The sequence below is a fragment of the Crocuta crocuta genome, unplaced genomic scaffold (assembly GCF_008692635.1).
Source record: "Crocuta crocuta isolate KB4526 unplaced genomic scaffold, BGI_CrCroc_1.0 scaffold541, whole genome shotgun sequence".
Classification (NCBI taxonomy): domain Eukaryota; kingdom Metazoa; phylum Chordata; class Mammalia; order Carnivora; family Hyaenidae; genus Crocuta; species Crocuta crocuta.
Window position 1 is genome coordinate 1,135,021 of NW_027531901.1, and position 23,888 is coordinate 1,158,908.

A 23,888-nucleotide genomic window follows, 5' to 3' on the forward strand; every position below is an offset into this window, starting at 1 on the left:
GTGTGTGGACTTTGTATGTGTGTATGTATATATAAAGTCCACACACACACACACACATATATTATACACATGCACACGTCTAAAATGGCCTAAAGCAGACATCTGTGTAATTACAGTTGCAAAATGAAGACATTTTGGAAAGAACATTGTATCATAGTTCATTCATTTGCAGTGGATCTTCGTTCCTTTTTACTGTGGTAATTTTAGAAATGAGTGTCAAGTTTGAAATTAGATCTGCTAAGTTGGGGTTTCGCTGCTTGAACTCTGCACTGGGTCCTCAAATAAACCGATGTGAATGTAGTTTTTTCCCCCTGTGTGAAGCAGCAGCCACACCCCAACGGAATAGGAGGAAAAATCTAGAGCTATTTCAAGTTTTATCTTTTTGTATATGAAAATAAAATAATAATAATAATAATAAAACTACCCTGTTGTCTCTCTTAATCACATGGCCGGGGACCGAGGTGTCTTCACGGGAATTAGAAATACATGCAACGGTGTCCTCCCTGTGACAAGGCCGACAAGTAAGTACAGGGGTGTCCTGCACTTGACGGCCAACTCGGACGCCCTAGGAGCGCGGCGCACAGGCAGTTGTTCACGGCTGAGTACCTGCTCTGCCGGCGTCCTGCGGCCCCGCAGCTCAGCACGCCTCTTCTTTTCTGCCCTTCGGGAGCTCAGGACCGACTTACAGACCCTGTGGGCCTCCCCTAGGTGGACTGTCCTGGGACAGCTCCCGCCCGGCAGTGGCATATTTACCGGATGTGCAAGCTTTACCCACTGCCCCCAGTTCTGCACTCGCAGACGGCCCCGGGCAGTACTTCCGTCAGTGGAGCCGGGAAGCCCAGCAAGTAAGTGTTCTGGAGGATTGCTGCAGAATGCAGGCTCCGCCGTTTCTAAACGCAGCTGGGTGCCAGGGTCCCTACAAAATAATACAGGTAGCGGGCCCCACTCTGGGTCCGGATCAGCAAGCCAAATCTCACGTTTTGGAGCTCCCGACTTTTCTCACTAGATGAGAACATGGTTCCCTGTGAATAAGATGATAGTCTGTTGCCTAACAAAACAGGAAAGCCCCAGCAACCCCCTCACTGCTTCCCTCAGTAACACAGAAGATTTTCTTGGCCCGCGGCTAATCATTGCCAGGTGGAGAAACACCGGCTTTGAATCCGCCTCCTGGTAGGGGCGGGGCCTTTCTATTCGTGCTTTAAAAGGATTAACCAACCTGTATGGAACGCTTAGAGAACAGTTTTCGATGAAGGGACCCTTTATTTTGGGACCAGTTGCCCAGCTGTTGGTCCATTTTGCTCTTTCAGATTTACACAGCTCACCTTTTATTAGTGGACGTCCCCAACGATAAGCACAGAGAAGGAGAGCAGGGCTAACCTGGTTGAATGGGGACCTTAAAGCTAGAAATACTGGCAGGTTGGACCAGAGGCATCTGGTCACGCTTTTCCGTAAGCAAAGGAATTCTTTCTCCGGAAGAAATTGGACACAGAAGCTGATTTCTAAAAACAGGCTTGCTCAAGTGAGCAAGTAGAAGAGGCTTCAGGGGCCACTAAGCCTGCCCTTCCATGCCTTCCCTTCAGTGCCCTACGGCACTCTGGGGGCCCCCTGGTTACAGCTTAAAAACCACTGGTCCGACCCCTGCATTTTAAAGGTGGGCAAACGGGCCCAGAGGGAGATACGCCACCCTGAGTCAGGCAGCCCTTCCTTCCAGTTCTTGACCCCTTGGGGCCAAGTGTGGGGTTCACTTGTCTCCGCCTCCAGGATCTGGGTGAGGAAGAGTCCCCTACCGTTTCTCTCTCATTCTGGTGTTCAACACCGCACGTGGCACCTAGGAGGCCCTTGAGAAGGAAACCGCTCTTAAGTGAATGTATGTAGTAAATTCTGGTAGGAACTGCTGAGGTAGCTTTGAAAGCTACAGTTAACACCAGCGTTGTCTGGTTGTTTTTGTCGGGACTCTTGATTGCAAATGACAGAAGCCGTTAAACAAAAAGCGGGTTTTGCTGGAAGGATCCTGGGGCAAAGGGCCAGGCAAGCTTTGGGTACAGGCAAGCTGCGACGGGGCTTCAGGAGTCCTGGAAGCTGGCGTCACAGCGTCGCAGACCCTTCACGTACGTCTCAGCGTTTCCTCCTCTGCTGCCTCCTGCAAGGCCAGATGCATCTGCTGCTTTGTCCCCTTAGCAGGAGACAAAGCTAGATAGTGCCCGAGGTTCAAATGTCACAGCTCTGCTACCTGGAGAGACGTCCAGATCCACAACCCCTGGAAAGATTCTGGTTGACCTAGCTCACCCAGTTAGGGTCAGAGGTAGGGGACCGATTGCACAGAACCACTTTATAATAGGCATTCCTGGGCAGGCGGCACAGAATCTGGAAGCTGTCAAGACATCTGCTTCCTTAGCTGGATGTGGGAAAGAGCCTCCAGCTTCCGTCCCCGTGGAGTGCTCTCCGTTGCGCTGCAAATTTATTCTGAGCGGGAGCGAATAAGCCACCTCCTTCCTTTGTCAGCAGGCATTCGGTCTGGATTTATATTCTGTCAAGACAAAAGAGGACTAAGTAAAAATTGCTGATGTTTACAGAGCACTTAATGACATACTCCAGGTTTTTTCCTCAACTCCACACAGTGTTCTTTATTTTAATTAAAAAAAAAATTTTTTTTTTAAATTTTAAAGGTTTTTATTTATTTCTAGGAGAGAGAGAGAGAGACAGGATGAGCAGGGGAGGGTCAGAGAGAGAGGGAGTCACAGACTGAAACAGGCTCCAGGCTCCGAGCTGGCAGTCAGCCCAGAGCCCGACGCGGGGCTCGAACCCACGAACCGCGAGATCATGACCTAAGCGAAAGTCGGACGCTTAACCGACTAAGCCACCCAGGCGCCCCTAAAAAAAATTTTTTTTAATGTTTATTAATTATTGAGACAGAAACAGCATGAGCAGGGGAGGGGCAGAGAGAGACGGAGACACGGAATCCCAAGCAGCTCCAGGCTCCGAGCTGTCAGCGCAGAGCCCGACGCGGGGCTCGAGCTCAGGATGGCTGGATCCTGACCGGAGCCGAGGTCCGACACTTGACGGACTGGGCCACCCAGGCGCCCCTCTACGTGATAATCGTTAATCCTGGCCGGAAGCCTATGGGCTTATCATCTTCATAATTATTTTGTTTATATACACAATCTCTCTTTAATAAGCGATAGAATCACTGACTCCCACCTGAGGAGGAGGAGCCAGAAGCCCGGAAAGCTGGGGCACACAGCCGAGGTGGAGGGGGGCTGAGCTCCGCGGCCCCCGCCCCCCGATTCAGGGCCCTCCTTAGGACGTACAAAGCGATTTTTAGCAGCGAGGGCTCCTGGCTGTGACGTCGCGCCAGGCGAAGCCATCCCACGTGGCCCGGGCTTCGCAAGGAGCCCGGCGTTGGAATCGTGGCCCCGAGGCCTTCACTGTAACCGTGTGCAAACGGTCTCTGCTCAGCTATTACGCGGCCCCGAAGGTCCGTTCTTCTCAGGACTCTGCACGCACGCCCCTGCGCCCTCCAGACGTCGCGCCTCCCCCCATCACCGGACCCAGGGACCCGGGTGCAGCGGGGATACACCTGGGCCTCCAGTTGTGCCACCAGGGGGCTCCCGAGGCGCTCAGCGCGGAGGTGTGCGCCTGCGCCCTCACGTCTGGGGGGGGCTCCGAAGAGGCTTCCGGGCGGCCCCGGGCTGCGCACGCGCGTCTTGGCCCTGCGGCGGGGCTCGGCTCCCAGGCGAGCGTGCAGCTCTGCGCATGCGCCGCTGCGGAAGGCGGGCCCTCCGGGAAGATGGCCGCGGGAAGTCTCGCTTCCCGCCTCAGGGGCTCCCGGCGCTTCCTGAGCGCCTTCGTGGCCGGAGCGGTGGTGGGCGCGGCGGGAGGCGGGCTGGCGGCCCTGGGGCTGCTCCGGGGCCAGGGCGCCGAGNCGCGCCCGCCGACCCCTCTTGACGGGGTTCCCTTCGCTGCGTTTGTGTGCGGGGTACTGGATGGGGGAGGCGCGGCGTTCGGTGTGAACGCCCAGTGAGACCGGTCTGGATTTAAAAGTGAACGAGATAGCGCAGTGTACCTTTGTTTTTAATTCTTTTTAAAAAATGTTTCTTATTTATTTCTGAGAGAGACAGAGACAGCGTGAGCAGGGAAGGGTCAGAGAGAGAGGGAGTCACAGACTGAAGCAGCTCCAGGCTCTGAGCTGTCAGCACAGAGCCCGACGCGGGGCTCGAGCCCATGAACCCTGAGATCATGACCTGAGCCGAAGTCGGACGCTTAGCCGACTGAGCCCCCCAGGCGCCCCGGCCGCAGTTTATCTCGATAAAACGACACGATTGACTGTTCACAACGTCTGTGGTCTCTTCCCTGCCTGGGAAGCACAGTAAAACCTTGGACCGCGAGCCACTCGTTCTGCGCATGTTCCTGCAAGATGCGCTAAGACTTCAATACGTTTTAACTTGACCGACGAGCAATGTCTTGGAGTCGTACGGATGCCAAATGTTGCATGATCACAACTGAGCCAATGGCTCTTGAAATTCACTTTGATAAACAAGTGCTTTTTAAAAAAATTAAGTCTTATTTTTAAAAATATAATTTATTGTCAAATTGGCTAACATACAGTGTGTACAGTGCGCTCTTGGTTTTGGGGATAGATTCCCGTGATTCATCGCATACATAGAACACCGAGTGCTCGTCCCAACAAGTGCCCTCCTCGGTGCTCATCACCCATGTCTCTCCCTTCCCCATCCCCCCATCAACCCTCCGTTTGTTCTCTGTATATAAGAGTCTCTTATGGTTTGCCTCCCTGCCTCTTATTTGTGACTATTTTTTACCCCTCCCTTTCCCCCATGGTCTTCTGTTAAGTTTCTCAAGTTCCACATACAGACTGACTGATTTCACATACTATAATACTCTCCAGTTTCATCTTCGTTGCTGCAAATGGCATGATTTCATTCTTCCTCATTGCCACGTAGTCTTCCATTGGATATACAAGTGCTTTGGATTATAAGCATGTTTCCGGAATGAATTATGCTCGCAAACCAAGTTCATATTGTAATTGCAAAATGATAACCTAGTTGATTAGACTTTTAAGCCAGCCCTTGGTAAGTCTCACCCCTCTCCCTTATAGTTTTTTGTTTCTAGTAAGAGTCACTAACCTTTTGTTATATTTGTTCCCCCACACCCTTTTCATTTTTAGGTTGTGCAGAAAAAGCTCTCTTGGAACAATTTGGAGTCCCTTTAACTGGAACAGAGACTAGGCATTACACTAATCATGCCTTGTCTTATGATCAGTCAAAGCGGGTGCCTAGATGGGTTCTTGAACATATATCCAAAAGCAAGATAATGGGTAGGTGGTTAGAAGTAATGGCATTGATGAAAGATGTTTCCAAATTTAGAACAAGGAAGATTATTGAGTCAACATTTTCTACATTATAGCACTTTCAGAAAATGGTGATGTTTGTATGCCTCGCTTAGGTAAATGGACCTACTGGTAGCCAAGGAGCCCCAGACTCTTCCCAGCTTCCTCAGGGGCTGAGAGGATCCATATCCTGACATAGGAGTTGGAAGCTCTGTCCTAAATACTGCTACAGCTAGCATCATTCATTCATTATCTCCACAAGTACTTTTAAAGTGCCTGCCATATATTTGGCATTTTGCTGAGCCTTGGGACGGGAGCAGCTGTTCTCTCTTCATGGCACTTTGAGTCAGGTTAGGGGATGGGTTGACCTATCAAACCAATAATCCTGTAGGTATACTTGCTTTTGGTAATAACTGTTCTGAAGAACAAGTGACTGAAAGTTGGGTTAGTATAAATAAGGAACAGTAAAGAGTGTGATAAGAGATGGTATAGGAGAACCTGATTTTGACTAGGAAGGGGTCTCCCAAGAAAGTGGCTCGGAGGGCGGATGGCTGTTCCCTAGGCAGAGGAGTTGGGTGGGCCATGGCATGTGGACAGGAGCGTTCCAGACAGAAAGAAAAGCACGGTTGCATCTTTGAAGGCCCCAATGTGAAGAGTTTTGTTCCTTTAGGGAACAAACAAGGCCAGAGTGGCCAGAGCAAGGGGGAATGTGTGAAGTGAGACAGGAGAGATAGCAGGTGTGCCAGTCTGTTCGTGTTTTTCGAGTCTTGGTGCATTCCTGTAATTAAGATGATATTTAACATGAAGTTGGTTTCTGTGTAGATTAATCTACCGTTAACTACTTGTCCTTGCTTTCTCACCCATAATGAACCTTATTGAGCTTTACCAATTTAATAGCTGATTTTATTTCCATTTATTGGTTACCAGTGAAAGTTAGTATTTTGTGAATCATTCTTTCTTTGTCAGTTATTGTTACCATTTTCAGTTGGGATGTGGTTTTTATTTTTTTTTTAAATTGCTTTGTGGGAGTTCTTTTATGTAATAAGGTACTACCTTTTGTCGTAGTTGTTTGTTCATATTTCATTTGGCTTCTGATTTGCTGTAAGGCCCACACATTATTTCTCCTTTGCTTTACAGGGCATGTTATGTTTATATGCATTAAAATGCTGATACTTATCTGAGTGTGTGCCTCTCTCGAGTCAAACCAGCCAACAGAATAGCAGAAGCCTTAGACTGCTAGCTGCTAGAAGGAAACTGATATATTGGAAACTTTATCATAGCAGTTGAGAGTTGATTAGAAACTTACATCAAGAGAAACTCACTTGATTTAGTCTCAAGCCTGATGAATTTCCCTTAAAAACAAGACTTTTCCCAAGATGTAAGGAATTTCGGTTTTTCTAATTTTACCCTCCTATTAAATTCCCATTTTCCGAGGCATATAAGAAGAGCAAGGCACTTCATGTTATAAATCCTGGGAGCTATGTAATTTGAGGAGGTAAAGTAATAATTGAGAACAGGAAGCAGTATTCCTGAGATTTACTTGATTTTAGTCTAAAGAGTCTTCTGTTTTCAGTAATGACACACTAAATTACTCAGATTCACTCTGCTAAAAATAATGACAGGAAACGTTAGTAGTATGTAAGAAGTAGGTAGAAAAAAGTCTCACACACACACACACACACACACACACACACACACGTCCACATGATCGTAGTGAATTGCCAAACCAGGATTTGGGGGAGAGCTAGAATCCGGAGAGGCAAGGGCAGTCCTGCTAAACCAAATCCACACTGCTTTTGATTCGGTACCTTTGCAGGGACGGGGGACTGCAGGCAAGACCTAGGGCTCACCAAGGTTGATTGTCTTATCGGAGACCCTCCCACGCTAGCCTGCGCCCCAGAGGGCTTCACCCTGGTGGGGGGGGGGGGGGGGAGGAGAAGAGCCATTGTTTACTATGGTCTTGCAAATATCTAATTTTATATATNCAGAACCAGCCTGCCTGGTAACCATCAGGGCCTCGTGGAAGATTATCCTGACAGAGTGGAAGAGGGTCAAAAGGAAAAGAAAAAACTTGTTCCAGAGAAGTTGAGGCCACCTACTGGCCATCATGCACACTTACAGCCCAAAACCATGTAGCCTGTGCAGACCAAGTCCTTCCGTCCTGAACTGGGTTCCGTGTGGTCTTCCACTGGCCGTGCCTCCAGGTACCCGATAGAAGCAAATTTATATCCATCTCAAGGAAGGCATCTTCCTCCTCGGCCTTCGGATATTCCCACAAGTGAATTTTCAAGATAACCAGGCATGCAAGGAAGTGATTCCAGCGGTAATGACGCTTCAGAGATGTTTACTAACAACTCTTCTGTATTTTTTTCTTTATGACATGGTTCTAAAAAGCTAGGTAGCAGATAATTTATTCTGAGTCTTGGGGTCTGATCATTTAACATTTTTCTAGCTGAATGAAAAGACATTGGAATCCGTAACTTCATTGGTCTCCATTTTAAACTTTTTTGAATAGCAGCCTGCGTATGTTTCATTTATCCTCATTATTTTTGCAGTTTAGCAAGATCTGGCCTAATGGCAATGGAAAATGTAGTGTTAGGATTTGCTGGTATCCACTGTGGCAAACTCTTCTGGCGGGGAGTCAGAATATAAATAAAATCGAGATTTTTTTTTTCTCCCATTCGTACTCAGATACTTTGTTTCAGGAATTTCTGGGTTGAACTCATAACCTAGATGTTTGTTTTACCATGGCTTAAGAGGCGGCAAGCAAGATACCAGAGACACTTTCACCCTCCCCTAGGCTCTGCCTGCCCAGGACAAAGTGTTTTGTGTCTATATATATCCATTATTTCAGTACATATAAACTTATCAAATGCAGTTGCACACAATACAATACATGAGGGTCTTTTAAAAAGCAAGAGTTAATTTAGTAGTCAGTTTTTTATATAGTTCACCTATTTGATTGGTCAGTGTTTTTAGTTAAATACTGCTGAGGGGATTTTTCTCCTTTAATTTGAAAGGCTAGAAACAAAAGAATATGAGATAACTACACTGTAGGGAAAGCATTCTCTCCTAGACTAGTCCTTGCTAAATTCAGATGAGGTATCTGAACTATCCCAGGAACTTGAGACATGCACGCAATCGCTTAGTACTAGCTACTCGGAGAGATACTAGCCAGCAGCAAACAGCTTGCCTTGCTTGGAGAATCTTGAGGAATATTTATCCATTGATAACGAACCCATTTTGTGTGTTTTTCTGTAGGTGATGCGGACAGAAAACATTGTAAATTCAAGCCTGATCCCAACATCCCTCCAACCTTCAGTGCCTTCAATGAAGACTATGTCGGGAGCGGGTGGTCACGAGGACACATGGCTCCAGCAGGAAATAACAAATTTTCATCTGTAGGCATATGTTTTGAGTGGTCTGTGCCCCTTGGGGCTTGGACATTAAGAACATAGGAGTCAAACCTTAATATCTGAGGGTTGCTATACGCTTATTTTGCACTTTTCTTCCTGACTTTAATTCTTTTGCTCAGATGGTGAGACTTTCTTAAACAGGCTGAAAAGTGAAACTAAATGCTATGTAAAAGAATTGGAGGGCCACTAGGAGCTATTTATGAATTTATTTACATTTATTTGAAAGATTTCAGACCTGTAGAAAAGTTGAGAGTACAACAGAAACATTTTTACCTGTAGAAAAATTGAAAAGATAGTATAGCAAATACATTTTGATACGTTTTCTTTATGTGTGCATACATATGTACGTATAGAAAATCCGTTTTTAACCATCAACGGTAAGTTGCAGTACATAACACTTTATCTCTAAATAGATATTACTCAGGAGATTGTATCGTCTAAGAAATGAGGATATTTGTATATATGACCGGAGTATAATTATACCAAGAAGTGTGTATATATGTATTTTTGAATATTTGTACAATAATAATATTCTCTAATATACAGTTCTTGCTCAGATTTGCCAAGGTGTTGCAGTTGTGTTCTTTACAGCTTTCTGTGATCCAGTGTTCAGTCATGAATCGCATGCGACACTTAGCTGTCATGTCTTTCTAGTGTCCTTTACTTTAGGAGAAGTTCTCTGCTAAAGAAGGAGAGAAGTGTCTTTTATGACATGGACATTTATTGCATCAACCTTGGTGACCATTGTCATTAAAGTAGTGGTTTTTAGCCTCAGATACTCATGATTACCTTGGCATGTTTTAAAAAATCCCGATGCCCAGAGCAGTTAGATCCAAAACTCTAGGGGTGTGGAACCCCGGCACCAGTATTTTTAAAGCTCTCTCTCAGTGTGCATTCAAGGTTGAGAACCATTGCTTGAAGAGAAGGTAGTTGATGGCATTGGCAGTTAATATAGATCAGTGGAAGAAAATAGAATGACAGCCTCATATTTATGAGTCAGAAGTGTGAAATGAATGAACACATAGTGACCAGAAATTCAGAAGAACAAGGAATTCTCTGCCACTTTTTACTAAAATGTTTGTGTTATATTACTCAAGTAAAGTTTCTGAAAGGTGACCTTTATGGAGAAACTCTTTGCCAGAGGGCAAAAACTTACCCTTTAGCTTTATATTGGAGACTTCGTTCTTAGAGTCTGTATAACAGGTTTGAATTTTAAGAATTCTAAAGAAAACTAGGATACCAAACTGCTTATTTTGTTATAGTCCCTATTTTGAATAATCTGTATTGGGCTTTGTGACCTGGAGTAACTGTGGCTTTCATTTATTTCAACAGTGGTCACTGTAATTGCCTAGAGCTAATGTGTAAGGAACTGGTTTTTTGTGTCTCTGTAAAATTTGAAAGAGGAAGGCATTTCCGTGCAAGTTACTCTTTTTATTTCTTTTTACAGCAAGCCATGGCTGAAACCTTTTACCTTTCTAATATTGTGCCTCAGAATTTTGATAATAATGCTGGATACTGGAACAGGTGAGGGATGAGTGTTTTGTGTTTTTTTTTTTTTAATTTTTTAATGTTTTATTTATTTCTGAGAGAGAGAGAGAAAGAGACAGTGTGAGCTGGGAAGGGTCAGAGAGACAGGGAGACACAGAATCTGAAGCAGACTCCAGGCTCTGAGCTGTCAGCACAGAGCCTGATGTGGGGCCCGAACCCACGAACCGTGAGATCGTGACCTGAGCCGAAGTCGGACGCTTAAGTGACTGAGCCACCCAGGCGCTCTGGGATGAGGGTTTTAAAATATGATTCTGTGGGACATGAATGATGCGCCCGGAGAATGTACTAGTGCACCCATCAGCCGTTTCTCTTTGTTTATCAAAGGCTGGCCCTGCTGATGGTAAGTGCTTTGGACCAGTGGTCCCTGCTCTGTCTTGGGGTGCAGTGACCTGTGGGAGCACAGACGTCAAAGCTGCCAGCCATGTAGGTCATGTTTGCCACTGGTCAGAAGTCAAATTTGGGAAGAAGCTACTCAAAATATCACAGAGGCGTTAGGAACTTCTTGAGTATGTCCAGAGGATACTATGTGTTTTTTTTCTACCTGTATTTCAAGAGCTGCTGGGCTTTTTTTTTTTTTTTTTTTTTTTTTAATTTTTGGTACAATTGAATGTAACTGTTAACCAGTTTTTGATAGAACCTAACTATTAAATCATCCGGGTTGGAGTGGTGCCTCTGTGGCTCAGTCAGCTGAGCATCTTGATTTCCACTCGGGTCATGATCTCATGGTTGGTGAGATCGAGCCCCGTGTCAGGCTACATGCTGTCAGCTTGGGATTCTCTCTCTCCCTCTTTCTCTCCTCCTTCCCCGATTGCGCACACATGCTGCTCTTTCAAGATAAATACATAAACCTAAAAAAAAACCCAACCATCCTAAGCAGGCTCCATGCTGTTAGTGAGGGGCCTGACACGGAGCTCAAACTCATGAACTGTGAGATCATGACCTGAGCTGAAATCAAGAGTCGGATGCGTAACCAACTGAGACACTCAGGTGCCCCTAAAAGATAAGGGTTTTTAAAAAATAGAAGCAAAGTGCCATTATTACTACTAAAAATTTAGCAGTAATTCCTTGTTACCAGTTTTACAATTAGTGTTCAAGTTTCTCTGATTCTCTTTAATTTTTTTTCTGGTTGATTGGTTTGAATCAGAATTCAAACAGGGTCTGCATATAGATTCGGGTGATATGTTCACTTTATATTCTTTTCATCTGTAGGTTTCCCTTCTAATTCTTCTTCTTTTTTTTTTTTTTATCCTTGCAAATTATTTGTTGAAGACCTGGGATATTTGTCTTATAGTTTCCTTTTTGTCTTGGCTGGTTGCATACCTGTGGAAGCATTTAACATTTTCCTGTCCCAAAGGATATATTTTGGGAGGGGAATTTACCTGATAATTAGGCATTTATGCTGTGAAGTACAATACCGTTGATTTTATTTTTTAGATATGGAAGCTGAGGGATGATGACGTGCATTGTAATTTTTCCTAAATCTCTCCCAACTGCAGTGTAAGAAAGTGCATATTAAACTACTCGCCATTTTTATCTAGTAAATTGGCAGTCATTTTTAAATGATAAATCCCAGTGTGGTAAGGATTGTTGTGAAACTACAGTGTCCGGTTTTGGAGTCTATAGAGTAAATTGGCACAATACCATTAAAAATACTGCTGCATATAATCAAGTGTTATTAAAATATGCATTCCGTAAAGCAGTTCTGGCCCTTGAGGTTCATGCTAAGGAATGTTGCCTTATGTGAGAAGTGTTAGGATGAACCCATTTGCCCCACAGGAGGCATGGCTAAATAAATGAGGTGGATCAACTTGTTGAAATGATATATAACTCTTGAAAAAAGATTGAGAACTACAACACAGAAAGATAAGGCATAAAACAAAATAGAATCTCAGTTCTGAAATACGTACACAGTGCACACACAGGAAAATGTAGGTGGTTGTATGAATGTGTATAATTGTTAAGTTTCTGCAGTGAAGGACAGGGACAGTTATTGCTCATATGCTCACAATGTTGTCTTGTTCACATTCATTTGTGAAATTCCGTATTCCTGCTGTCTTTCCTGGGGATTTGGTAATGGTTTGCTTCTTTTCTGTATTTATGTCTGTGAGCGTATCATGCCTTTTTTTGCTGTTATTCAGAATGGAAATATACTGTCGAGAACTGACAGAGAGGTTTGAAGATGTTTGGATAGTGTCTGGACCGCTGACTTTACCGCAGACTGGAAGTGATGGAAAGAAAACCGTTAGTTACCAGGTGGGGGCGTGCTTTAACATTCAGGCTACGTTATTTGTCTGAGGTCATAATTTCATTCTGTATTCTACTTTTTAATTTCCTTTATTTATCACAGGCACAGGGGATGTAATGATGGATTCAAAAGCAACCACTGACTTCAAGGAGCTCACAGCTCACAACGGGAGACAGACATGTTGTCAGCTAATCGCATTAGAGTGTGATACGCTGCAGCAGAGCTATGTACACAGATGAAGGGCTGTCACAGGAGGGCTGGCTGACTGTCTGTGTCGGTCGGTCGGGAAGACTTAACAGAGGAGGTGATTCGTGAGCTAGATCTGGACAGATGAGGAAGAGTGAGTCAGTGTATATCGTACACCTGAAACTAATATAACACTGTATGTTAACTCTCCTGGAATGAAATTGTTTTAAAATGGGGAAAAAGTATACACTGAGTAAGGAAGGGAGCATGGGAATTCAAAAGATGGAGCAGTGCGAGCACAGGGCCTTTGTGATTAACAGCATAGGTCTGGAATTCAGGTATCGTTGATAAAGATTGGAGCTTAGGGTTCAAGAAAGGCATGGGTGGCTCAGAGGGGATGAGGATTTCTGCACCTACAGGTAAAACAGAGGCTTTATATTCCATGAAGGCTTAGATGTTAATATTTAGACAAAAGTCCTAGGTTTATTTTAAGCGTGGGCGACACTTGGTTTGTTTGGGGTCTTCTCCAGAGTGTTCTAGCAGCACCGTGTAGAAGGTAGGTGAGGACGGGCTGTTCGAAAGGGAAGTCAGAGACCAGGGGAATGGTACGTCACAGGGGCCGTCCGCATGAGAACAGACACGGGGCCGGACTCAGGCAGCTGGAGGAGGGGTGGGAGCGGAGTGCGGGAGAGAGTAGCCATGGACTCGTTTTGGTGAGGAGAGGGAAAAGTTCAGAATCATATTTAGGGGGCAGTGGGCAGAATAAGTGGGAGGAATGGCTCTTCTTGTAGATGCTTGAGTTTTTAAAAAAAGATGAAGTTTTTTACATGCAAGATGTTTAAGCACCTTATGGACTGAAGGAAAGAGGTTACATACACTGTTAAGGGCAGACTAAGTGGTGTGAGACTGAGCGGTGTGAGGAGTGCGTCGAGAAGGAGGCTGAATTGACACAGTGAGGTGCTGTGAGGTCTGTCCAGGGTACGGAGCCGGTGGGACTGAGGAGGAAGAGGCGATAGAGTGAAGAGGGATTGAAGGGCTTCCTGTAGCTCCAAGAGTTGTATTCGGAGGGAACACCTAGCTCAGCTCTAGCAGTAAAGCAGGGATTTAATACACGCTGCTCAGGTTAAATGATAATACTTGAGGGAGTCTGTGATAAAACGGAATGACGTGAGAAACAGATTTAGGAAAACGAAAATAACTTCAGGGTGTGTTGTGTCCCACCTGCTTGTCATCAGCCCGTCTGCATCGGCCACGTAGTGATGTGCCAGCCTCCAGAGGTCACATGGGTGCTCATGCCCTCCGAGTGTTCTTGGGGTTCTTATGGGAGGGAAGGGCTAGCGAAGGAGTTAGTATGTTAAGCGGGTTAATCTCTCTCCTCCGATCAATTGGCAATTTTGATTTCAGTATTTTTTGTTATGTTGGAAGAAAAAAATCGGCTCCCTGTATTCTCTTACTTTTAAAATATTAATTATTCTTGAGCTTTGTGAAATCCTCTTTACTCTTAGCATTGGGAAGGAGGTTCTCCTAACTTTGACTTTTAAACCTTAAGTGATCAAGTTAGTTTTATGTATGGTTTGTTTTCAGAAAATTGAAAGATTTACAAGTAGCTTGCTGTAGTAGGAGAATTTATACAAAGTTTACAAGGAAATATTAACCCAGTAATTAAGAGCATTTCACTGACAGTTTTTTTGGGGGGTGGGAGGCTGGATATTTCTGTTAAGTATGGGTTGGCCAAATGCTGTAGTATATTTTTTGCTGAAAGTATATATTTTTTCCTTAAATTGGATATAACTTTTAAAAATATAAATACTATGTATCCACCAGCTCTTTCTGTTGAACGGGCCTAAAAGCAGCCATATGAGCACACCTTGATACCAGATCTTGTTTCTAAAGAGCCATCTTGGGGCGCCTGGGTAACTCCGGGGGTTAAGTGTCCAACTCTGGACTTCGGCTCAGGTCATGATCTCACGCTTCATGGGATCGAGTCCCACACTGAGCTCCATGCTGACAGTGTAGAGCCTGCTTGGGATTCTTTCTTTCCCTCGCTTCCCCTTCTCCCCAGTTTGTGCTTTCTCTCTCTCTCTCTCTCTCTCTCTCTCTCTCTCTCTCTCTCTGTCTCTCTCAAAATAAAAACTTAAATGGGGCACCTGGGTGGCTCAGTCAGTTAAGCATCTCTTGATTTTGTCTCAGGTCATGATCTCATGGTTTATGAGTTTGAGCCCTGTGTCGGGCTCCATGCTATCAGCTATCAGCTATCAGCTTAGAGCCCACTTGGGATTCTTTCTCTCCCTCTCTCTCTGCCCCTCCCATGCTTATGTGTTCTCTTTCTCTTCTAAATAAATAAATAAACTTAAAAAAAATCCAGCCTAAAATAATCCTTAAATAAAAAATAAAAAATCGTCTTCTACTGGAAGAACCCAGTAGACTGATTCCAGGCCTGCTATGGGGAGAGTACAAAATGGAACATCTTGTGCCAGAAAGCAGAAAGTGCTCATACAGTGAGGACACGGCAGAGGACGTGGAATCAGCTTGCAGGAGCCCCACATTACTGTGTCGGGGGCTCTTTGCTGCCAAAATATAAAGGCCTGTACATCTATTGAATTGAATAAGAGTCCTTACTTCTAATAAATTGTAAAAACACATGAGTGTAAGGAAAAACTTCTGCTTATGTAGAATGTCAATTAATAAGTTTATAAGAATGGAAGAGTTAGGACAAAGCGGGAGAAGAAGGGGAAAAATAGTGGGCGGGAGGGAGGAAGGCAAACCATGAGGACTCTTGAATNCAATGCGCACTGGGTGTTATATGGAAACCAACTTGACAATAAACTACTAAAAATTAAAAAAAGAAAGAATGGAGGAGTTAGAAAAATCTTTTTGCCCCCATCATGGTAGTAAGTGATTCAGGCAAGATCATCAGTAGATGCTAAAACTAGTGAGTGAAAGTTTTATGGGAAGGGAAGTAGGAAGTTTGTATAGTTAAAAGAGTCTCTCCACAAATTATGTATTAATAACAAAGCAGGAAATGGGAACTGTACATGGGGAACTTGAACCCCGTGATGGAGGTTAATATTGTCAGTAATGGAGTTACCGATGAGCTGGGTTTCCCCGTGTGACGCGCTGAGAAGAATGCGGTGTCACTTCTGTGATGTGTCTGCCGAAAAGCCTCGCGTTGAGCCTCACTGTGCAGGATCGTCAGGCAGGGCCCTTGCAGGGCCATCTGTGAAACGGCTGCCTTGCGCTCTTCCAGAACGTCGGCGTCCTCAAAGACAAAGCTTGAGATGCTAACTGCTCCAGATTAGTGGGACTTGAACTGTTACGGGAACAAAAATGCATTGTGTGACCTCAGGTCAGATCCTAGATCAGAAAACAAACGATAATGTCTAAGAAGGACATTATTGAGACAGCTGGCAACATTTGAGGTCTGTAGAGTAGATAATTGTATTTTGTTAGAGTCAAATTTTCTGATTTTGATAATTGTACTGTGATTATGTAAGTGAACATCTTTGCTCTTAGCAAATACATCCTGAAGGATGCTTCTGTGATTTATTTTCAAAGGGTTTAGGGAAAAGAAAAATACAGAGGGGAAAAAAAAAATGATAAAGCAAAGTGGGCAAAATGTTAACAGCTGACGAATCTGTGAAAGGGCACACAAGGGTTCTTTGTGCTAATCTTGTAATTAGAATGAAATATGTATATGTACATACATTTTAATATATCTTTTTATACCAGAGTTCTTCATTACACTGGAATATATGAAACTTACCACTAAAAAGACTTACCTTGCTCCTACACTCATCAGTGACTGCTAGTCAAGCCTTACAGAGAGTTTCAAAACAGACCTGTCATCTCTCGTCACCCAAATTAGTGTCCTGGTGACGGACTGTGTGAGAGCAGTCAGGGTCAGCTTCCTGAAGAGTGTGCTTTGAGTAATAGTCTTGTTTTTTTGTTTTTATATTAAAACCTTATTGGTCTTAGGTCTTTTTTTTCACCTTCTGGGCCTCTGGACCTGTCCTGTTAGTTTTCCATATCTGTGTTAATTTATAGGACCTATGCTTGCCCCCTGGCAGGTCCTTAACCCCACAGATCTTCCAGGACTGTCGTGTGGGAGGACGTATACGGAATTGTAAGTGGCGTGTCTCAGATTGCACTCTTGATTGCTTTCCCCCTTTGTTCCTGGATTTCATGTCCTGTGAGCCACCTCTCTGCATTTCTTCGAGTCAACAGCGTTTATCACTTCACTTTCTTAATAACTTCTGCTCAGACTTTGCTGAAGCTCGCGCACCGGCAGTGAGGCAGAGGCCTCCAGCGGCGCTCCCTGCCCGGTTCTGTGCCGATCTGCCTGGAGTCCAGAAATCAGGACAGAGAAAGTATACATTTTTACTTTTCTCATCCTTAAAACCATCAGAAATGAATAATACCGAAACTTCATTTGTACTGAAATCAGTAAATGTCCGTAGTCATATCAAGAACTTCAAATACTATCTGAAAGATAAGGTACAGTTGGACTAAATTGTACAAGGTTGCTATTTTGACATGTGTATCAACACATGGGGCAGAGTCCTGGAATTAGTAAGGAAGTTTTTAGTAAGGAAGAATTTCTTAGATTTTTTTTTTCTTTTCTCATCCACAGAACCTTAGACAGCAGATGCCTTTCTGTTAATTTTAAAGCTTTTGACGGGAGCCTGGGTGGCTCAGTTGGTTGAGTATCTGATACTTGATTTTGGCCTTGGGTCATGATCCCAGGGTAGTGGGATCAAGCCCTGCGTTAGGCTCTACACTTTCTCCCACTGTGCCCCTTCCCCACTCACATGTGTGCTTGTTCTCTCTCTTTCTCTCTCTCAAAAAACAAAAACAAAAAAAACCACCACCAACTTTTGAATCTGTTTTTCATAAATTATGTATTATGTTAGAAGTTGTGAAGTTAGATACTTATATTAAACATAGTTTAATATTGGGGCGCCTGGGTGGCTTAGTCGGTTAAGCGTCCGACTTTCGCTTGGGTCTCGCGGTTCGTGGGTTCGGGTCCCGCATCGGGCTCTGTGCTGACAGCCAGCTCAGAGCCTGGAGCCTGTTTCAGAGTCTGTGACTCCCTCTCTCTCTGACCCTCCCCTGCTCATGCTGTCTCTCTCTCTCTCTCTCTCCTAGAAATAAATAAAAAACATTAAAAAAAATCTTAAAAAAGTAAAAAAACATAGTTTAATATTGATGCTTTTTCTCCTTCCTCGTGTTGGAGCCTTAAATTTAAATGTTAAAAACTTATTGTTATGGAACTCTCTGCATAGTAGTGAAAATGGTAACCCTTAAACATTAAAAGTATATGACATCATAATGAAATTCAAATAGTATGAGAGGTATGAAAGGGACAGTTTCCAGTCCCAGCCCCACTGTCCAGGCTCCTAGTTCTTCTGCTGGTTACCTACCTGTCTGAGAATAAGGGTGCTAAACTGTATTTCATAATTTTGATTTTCCCATTTTAATAGTCTCTGTTGATGCTTTTCACTATGAAATATATGACTTTTCTTTGGTTCACTTCACACACTGTTCCGTTATGTCATTCACGTTTAGGTCTTCTGTTGGCAAACTTTACATCAACTTTATGTACTATACTTAAACCTTTACTTCTTAATCTATCACTTATGTATTGTCAGTGTTTATAGCACTTACTTTTTCATTTGCAGTAATTTGGTCTGAGCTTTGCCTATAGCAGAGATTCTAGACAGAGGCCTCTGGTGGCATGTCCAGCCTGTAGATTATTTGATTTGGCTAACACGCTGTGTTGCTGTTGAAATAGTTGCTAATTTTTATTAATTACGCTGTTTCACATAAAAATCCCAATATTAGGGGCGCCTGGGTGGCTTCGTTGGTTAAGCATCTGACTTTTGATCTCACGGTTCGTGAGTTTGAGCCCCATGTTGGGCTCCATGTTGACAGCTTGGAGCCTGCTTGGGATTTTCTCTCTCTTCTCTCCTCTCTCTGCTTTTCCCCTGCTTGTACGTGCTCTCTCACTCCCTCTCTCTCTCTCTCTCTGAAAAATAAATAAACTTAAAAAGAGTGTTTAAAAAAATCCAGATATTAGCTTCTTTTAAAAAAATCAGATGACTCAAACTCTTGGCACACATTCCTATAGGGAACATGTAGTAGCAGCTTTCTCTCTCGACGGAGCACATCTTTTTCCTTTCACCATAGTCCTCACGTGGCCCATTTCATCCGTTTACATTTCCTGTCTGGCCCTTGTTGGCCTTTGAGTGTTAGAGTCCTGGCTCTGTTGAAAGTATAAAGCAGCACGAATAGTACTCTGAATGTTTAGGTAGAATGTTGGGATCTGTGGAGAAGTAGGTATAATCCTGTATCGTTAACTCTCTGCTACTTGAGAGAGTATTCCACAAACAACAAAACTCTGAGAAGTGGGGAATACAGGAGGCAGGGGTTATAACTGCTGCTTTAAATAATGGAATACTGTGCTCTCCTTTCTGTTTCAGGCCATTTAACCTCACCATCCTACTATTTTTTAGAAAGGTTAATGAGTTTCTTGATGACTCCATTCTTGGAGCCCTCTGACTTCTGTTCTAACATGAACCACTTGTTTCCTCCCTTCCAACCCTTCTCTCCCCCCGCCCCCCGCCCTCCTTTCCTTCCTTTTATTCAGCAGATACTTATTAAGCTCCTACTGTGTACCTGGCACTATCCTAGGCGTTTCTGATAACAGCGGTAAACGAAGCTGTGTGTGATACGGAGCTTAGGTTAGTGGAGAGCAGATGCACGATAAACAAAGTGCCATATGGCAAAGAAAACACGGGGGTGGAAAAGAAAGGGTCAACTGCTAAGAGGACACGAGACTGAGCAGAAACCTAAGGGAAGTAAGGGAGTAACTTGTGAGGAGCCTTCCAGCAAGCGCAAAGACACGGGGGTGAGGTTAGCTTGGCGTATTCAGGGAGCTGCCAGGGTGCCTGCACGGCTGGGGCGAGGGAGCAGTGAGGAGGAGGCAACCGGGAGAGGCCCCGACCGTGTTCGGGGCGTGCGATGCTGTTTGATCGGGATAGTGGCATAATCTGGTTTAGATATTTTTCTTTAATGTTTGTTTATGTGACAGAGTGCAGGGGAGGGGCAGACAGAGAGAAGGAGAGAGAGTCCCAAGCAGGCTCTGCACTGTCTGCATGGAGCTGGACCTGGGGCTCGATCCTACGAACTGTGAGGTCATGACCTGAGCTGAAGTCACGAGTCGGACGTTTAACCGACTGAGCCACCCAGTGGGGTACATATATGCCCCGATAATATGTATATTTTCCAACCTGGGGGAGAGAGGAGCAAAGGCTTCGGCCCAGGTTGCCATTTTGAACTGGAAACCTCCTTTAATCCTTACTCATTAGTTTTTTGCACAGCCTTTGGCAGAGCACGTTGATATTTTATAACATTTCATTTTGAGATAATTTCAAATTTGTAGAAAAGTTGTGAGAACAGAGAGCTGCACTGTGTTTCCCCTGGACTCGTTAGCGGCCTGCAGCGTTGTACCCCTCTCTGTGTATGCAGCTGTTCTGAGGATTTTCTCGGCCGCTGGAGAGGTCATTGCAGATGCTCTTTCCCCCTAAATACTCCAGCTGTCACATAACCACAGTAGCGTGGTCAGATTCATGAAATTCAGCATCGAAGAATATCGTCCAGGGGACAGTCCATATTCGCGCCTTGCCCGTCGCTCCAGTACGTTCGTCACGCAGCCGGTTTTCCCCGATGTGGAGTGAAGTCTAGGATCATGCATTGCGTTTAGCTATCATGTCCCTTTCGTCTTCCTTAATCTCAGACAGTTAGTTCCTCAGCCTTATTGTCTTTAATGATGTTGACGTTGACCAATTCAGGCCAGTTGTTTTGTAGTGTGTTCTTCAAATTGGGTTTGTGTCCCGTTCCCTCTGATTAAGTCGTGGGCTTGCGTGCCCCTCGGAGCATCCCGGCAGGTGCCTGTGCTGCCGGGTTGTGCTGGCACCGGGGATATTACCTTAGATCGCTGGGCAAGGTGGCGCTCTCTCGACCTCTTCACTGCTGAGTCATCATTACCCCTTTGAAACGAATCAGCTGTCTGTGGAAGTCCTTTGAGGCCGTGTTAAGTATTCTTTTCCTCTCCAAACTGTCACCTGCTAGTTTTAGCATCCATTGAAGATTCTGGCCTAAATTAATTAATGCTAAACTTATTGCCAAGTAATGATTTTCTAATTCTTATTCCTTCTACTTTTATTAGTTGACATTCTACTGTAAGGAAGAGCTTTTCCTTCTTATTTATTATCAGTGTGAATTGATGGGTTCTTGTTTTATTCAGTGAGTTTCAGTCGATCTGCTGTGTATTCATTTCGATGCTCAAATCGTCTTTGATTTGGCCAGTGGGAGCCCCTCAGGCTGTCTCCTGTGTGCCTTGGCACATCCTCATCGTATTTTTAGCACTTCTACTTTCTGGAATAATGTGATGGTCCAGGCTCATCATGGCCAGTCTCAGGGATCAGCCATCTTGCCACGGGGTCCTGGTTCCTTTTCATGGGGATTGGCTTTTAGAAACCAGGATCTGGACGACAAGTTGAGTGCTCGGTCTGCTGTTGGCTTGTCATGTGTGTTCACCACGTTTATTTTTAGCCTTTTATAGTGGGTGGAGAGAGCCCCAGAGAACATAGTATACCAATTCTGTTGCCTTTAGAGGCTTACTGTTCGGAAAGCGTTCTTTCTCCATCTTCATTGCTCCTTTGTAGTTTTTTTTTGGGGGGGGGGATTTGTACACTTGGGTTGTAAAGAAAGCACTTAACTGTGTATTATGTATGTATATATAAAGGTGAATGCTGATAGGAATCTATATCCCTGGAGAGGGATATAGTTTCTCCTTTTTTAAAGATTCATATCGAAGTGATTTACTTTTTTATATTTGTATTTTTCACCAACATTTTCTCTGTAGTAATACAGCTTTTGTTAGACGTGGCGTTATTTTTTCAGGTCAAACAACTTCAGGTGGAATTTTAAAGTTAAAGTCTGTAGTGTGTCTATTATTCTGAAAGCAAAATATCCTTTAGTAAATTATTTAGGAAAAAATGTTTCAGCTTGCCATTTTAAGAATTTAGGAGGGCCAGCTTTTATACATATGCATATACATACATACACACATGTAAACATGGGAGAATTTGGCTGAAGAAAACAGACATGGGAGGCAGAGCCAGCAAGGGGCAGAGATGAGAGAAGGTAAGAAACGTGCTGGAAAACAGGAAGTTCCTCGAGGAGACAGCTGGGGTAAAGCCCTCGTGTAGGGAAGGAGACAAACCTGACGGGAAGGGTTGGAGCCAGGTGTTTGAACCCTTACACGCCACGCTAAAACCATCAGGCCGTCCTCTGGGAACCCATGACAAACAGTCGTGGATAAAAGCACGTCACTTGGTGAGGCTGAGCACGGGGGTGCAGCACGCCCAGCCCTCGCGACTGGTGTGCTCCTCTCCGGGGTAAATAGCTGAGTTGTGAATTCCTGTTTTCAGTGGAATACCTTGCAGTTATGTATGGCAGTTCAGAATGCCTGGAAAGTGTTTTGTTTTCTCAGACCCTCCCATTTAATATTTATTGCTTGTTTACAACTATATTCTGAATCTTATTTTCGGAGCATATAGGTAATAAAAATGAGGGTGTTTATTCAGTTTTCTTTCTAGGCAATGAAGCACATATGTGTACACTGTGGGACGTGAAGCAAATGAACTGGTATTAACCGAGGGCGGGGTCTACCACACGGTATACATGCAGTTTTAGACCTTCTGTCTCATTCAGTCCTCATAACAGTTCTTACAGGGAAGTAGTGGTTGTCTTTTTTTAGAGGCAAGGAAATTGAGGTGTTGAGGGGTCAGGTCCAAGTCAGCTAGCTAGTAACTGTCAAGGGGGCGGTCCAGGCGCGGGCCACCGGTGCGTAGAGAACTGCCAGTCTTTCAGCGTGCTCTTCTCCGAGGCTCTCAGAAGTCCGCAGTGAAGGGGTTGCTGTGCTCCTCCTACACAGCAGCTTCAGGCCAGGGGGTCAAAGGTGGTGAAGACGGAGAGCAAGCTGCAAGTGGGATCTGCTAGCATGCAAAACTAAGAACAGAAAATGGGCCAGGGGGAGGGTCCCTTGCAGCCAGGCGGAAATGTCTGTTAGAACACGCCGGGAAGGGAACAGCGTCACAGCACTGAGTGAATGTGAGCCCGAGGGAGGGTCAGTAGCAGTGATTTTATCAGAAGTGAGTCATCTGACAGCTCTAATCAGAATCACCCCCTTTATCATAGCTGAGGTCATCCGTGTGCTTCCTCTGATGTGCCTGTTTCAAGAGGAGATTGAGTCCAGACAAGTGAAACATACCTGAAGATTCTGGCCTGGACACTGTAGGTGACCTGACAGGAAAGTGAGCTTCCAGTTGGTCACCCGGCGGCGGCGGCGGCGGCGGTGGTGGTGGCGGCGGTGGTGATGACGGCGGTGGTGGCGGTGGTGGTGGTGATGGTGGTGATGATGGCGGTGGTGGTGGCGGTGGCAGTGGTGGCGNACTGCCGAAGTATCTCCTTCCTCCCACCCTAAATCTCCAAGTAGAATGGACCTTCCCAAGGTGCTGCTGTTGGGCTGAGGCCCGGCGGGGGCCCCCTCCTCACCCGGCNCGCACAGGCTCCTGCCCCAGCCGAGCGCTGACGCGAGGCCGGCCCTCTGCCCGGGGGCCTCGCCGCGTGTTCTGACTCCCTCCTTTCCTCGTGCCTCTGTCCTCTAGGGCCTGGGTCCCTGCTTACCTCCCTGACGTGGTTTCTTTCCACCACTTGATTGGCTTGACTTTTTAATTTTAATGTTTTTACTTTAGAGAGCGCAAGCAGAGGGAGGGAGAGAGGAAGGGGGTGGTGGAGAGAATCTCAAGCAGGCGTCACACTAAGTGCGCAGCCCAACGCAGGGCTCCATCCCATGAACCTGGGCTGGTGACCTGGGCCGAAATCAAGAGTCGGACCTGCAGCCCGCTGAGCCACCCAGGTGCCCCCATTGTCTTGATTTTTTAAGGGCTTGGTCTCTTGATGGGTCCAACACTTTTATGTTCGGATTTTCTTTTTTTGTCTTACCAGGGGAAGTAAGCAGATATCTTGTATGTGTCTGATCGTAGCAGAGACGTGTGTGTTCTTCATGCCGCTGCTCAGTTTT

At 45.0% G+C, this 23,888-nt stretch overlaps 1 protein-coding gene and 1 long non-coding RNA gene across 3 annotated transcripts in view; one reads left to right on the top strand and one right to left on the bottom strand.

Annotated features, from left to right (window-relative positions):
• Window positions 1-1,240: 1,240 nt before the first annotated feature.
• On the bottom strand, window positions 1,241-3,629 carry LOC144239817 (uncharacterized). Its single transcript, XR_013337497.1, has 2 exons — window positions 3,199-3,629; window positions 1,241-2,527 (listed from the first exon to the last, which is right to left on the bottom strand). It is a non-coding gene; the product is annotated as an uncharacterized LOC144239817 (long non-coding RNA).
• A 142-nt stretch (window positions 3,630-3,771) lies between these two features.
• The window catches only part of EXOG (exo/endonuclease G), a 31,226-nt gene continuing 11,109 nt past the window's right edge, over window positions 3,772-23,888 (top strand). The window contains exons 1-5 of one of the 2 annotated variants that reach the window (XM_077773982.1): window positions 3,772-3,914; window positions 5,132-5,332; window positions 8,606-8,745; window positions 10,208-10,284; window positions 12,447-12,561. In XM_077773982.1, the coding sequence (XP_077630108.1) occupies window positions 3,788-3,914; window positions 5,132-5,332; window positions 8,606-8,745; window positions 10,208-10,284; window positions 12,447-12,561 (660 nt within the window). In that variant the 5' untranslated portion in view covers window positions 3,772-3,787. Of the gene's footprint in view, window positions 3,915-5,131; window positions 5,333-8,605; window positions 8,746-10,207; window positions 10,285-12,446; window positions 12,562-23,888 lie in introns of those variants that run through there. The other variant, XR_013337494.1, reaches the window with a different exon arrangement.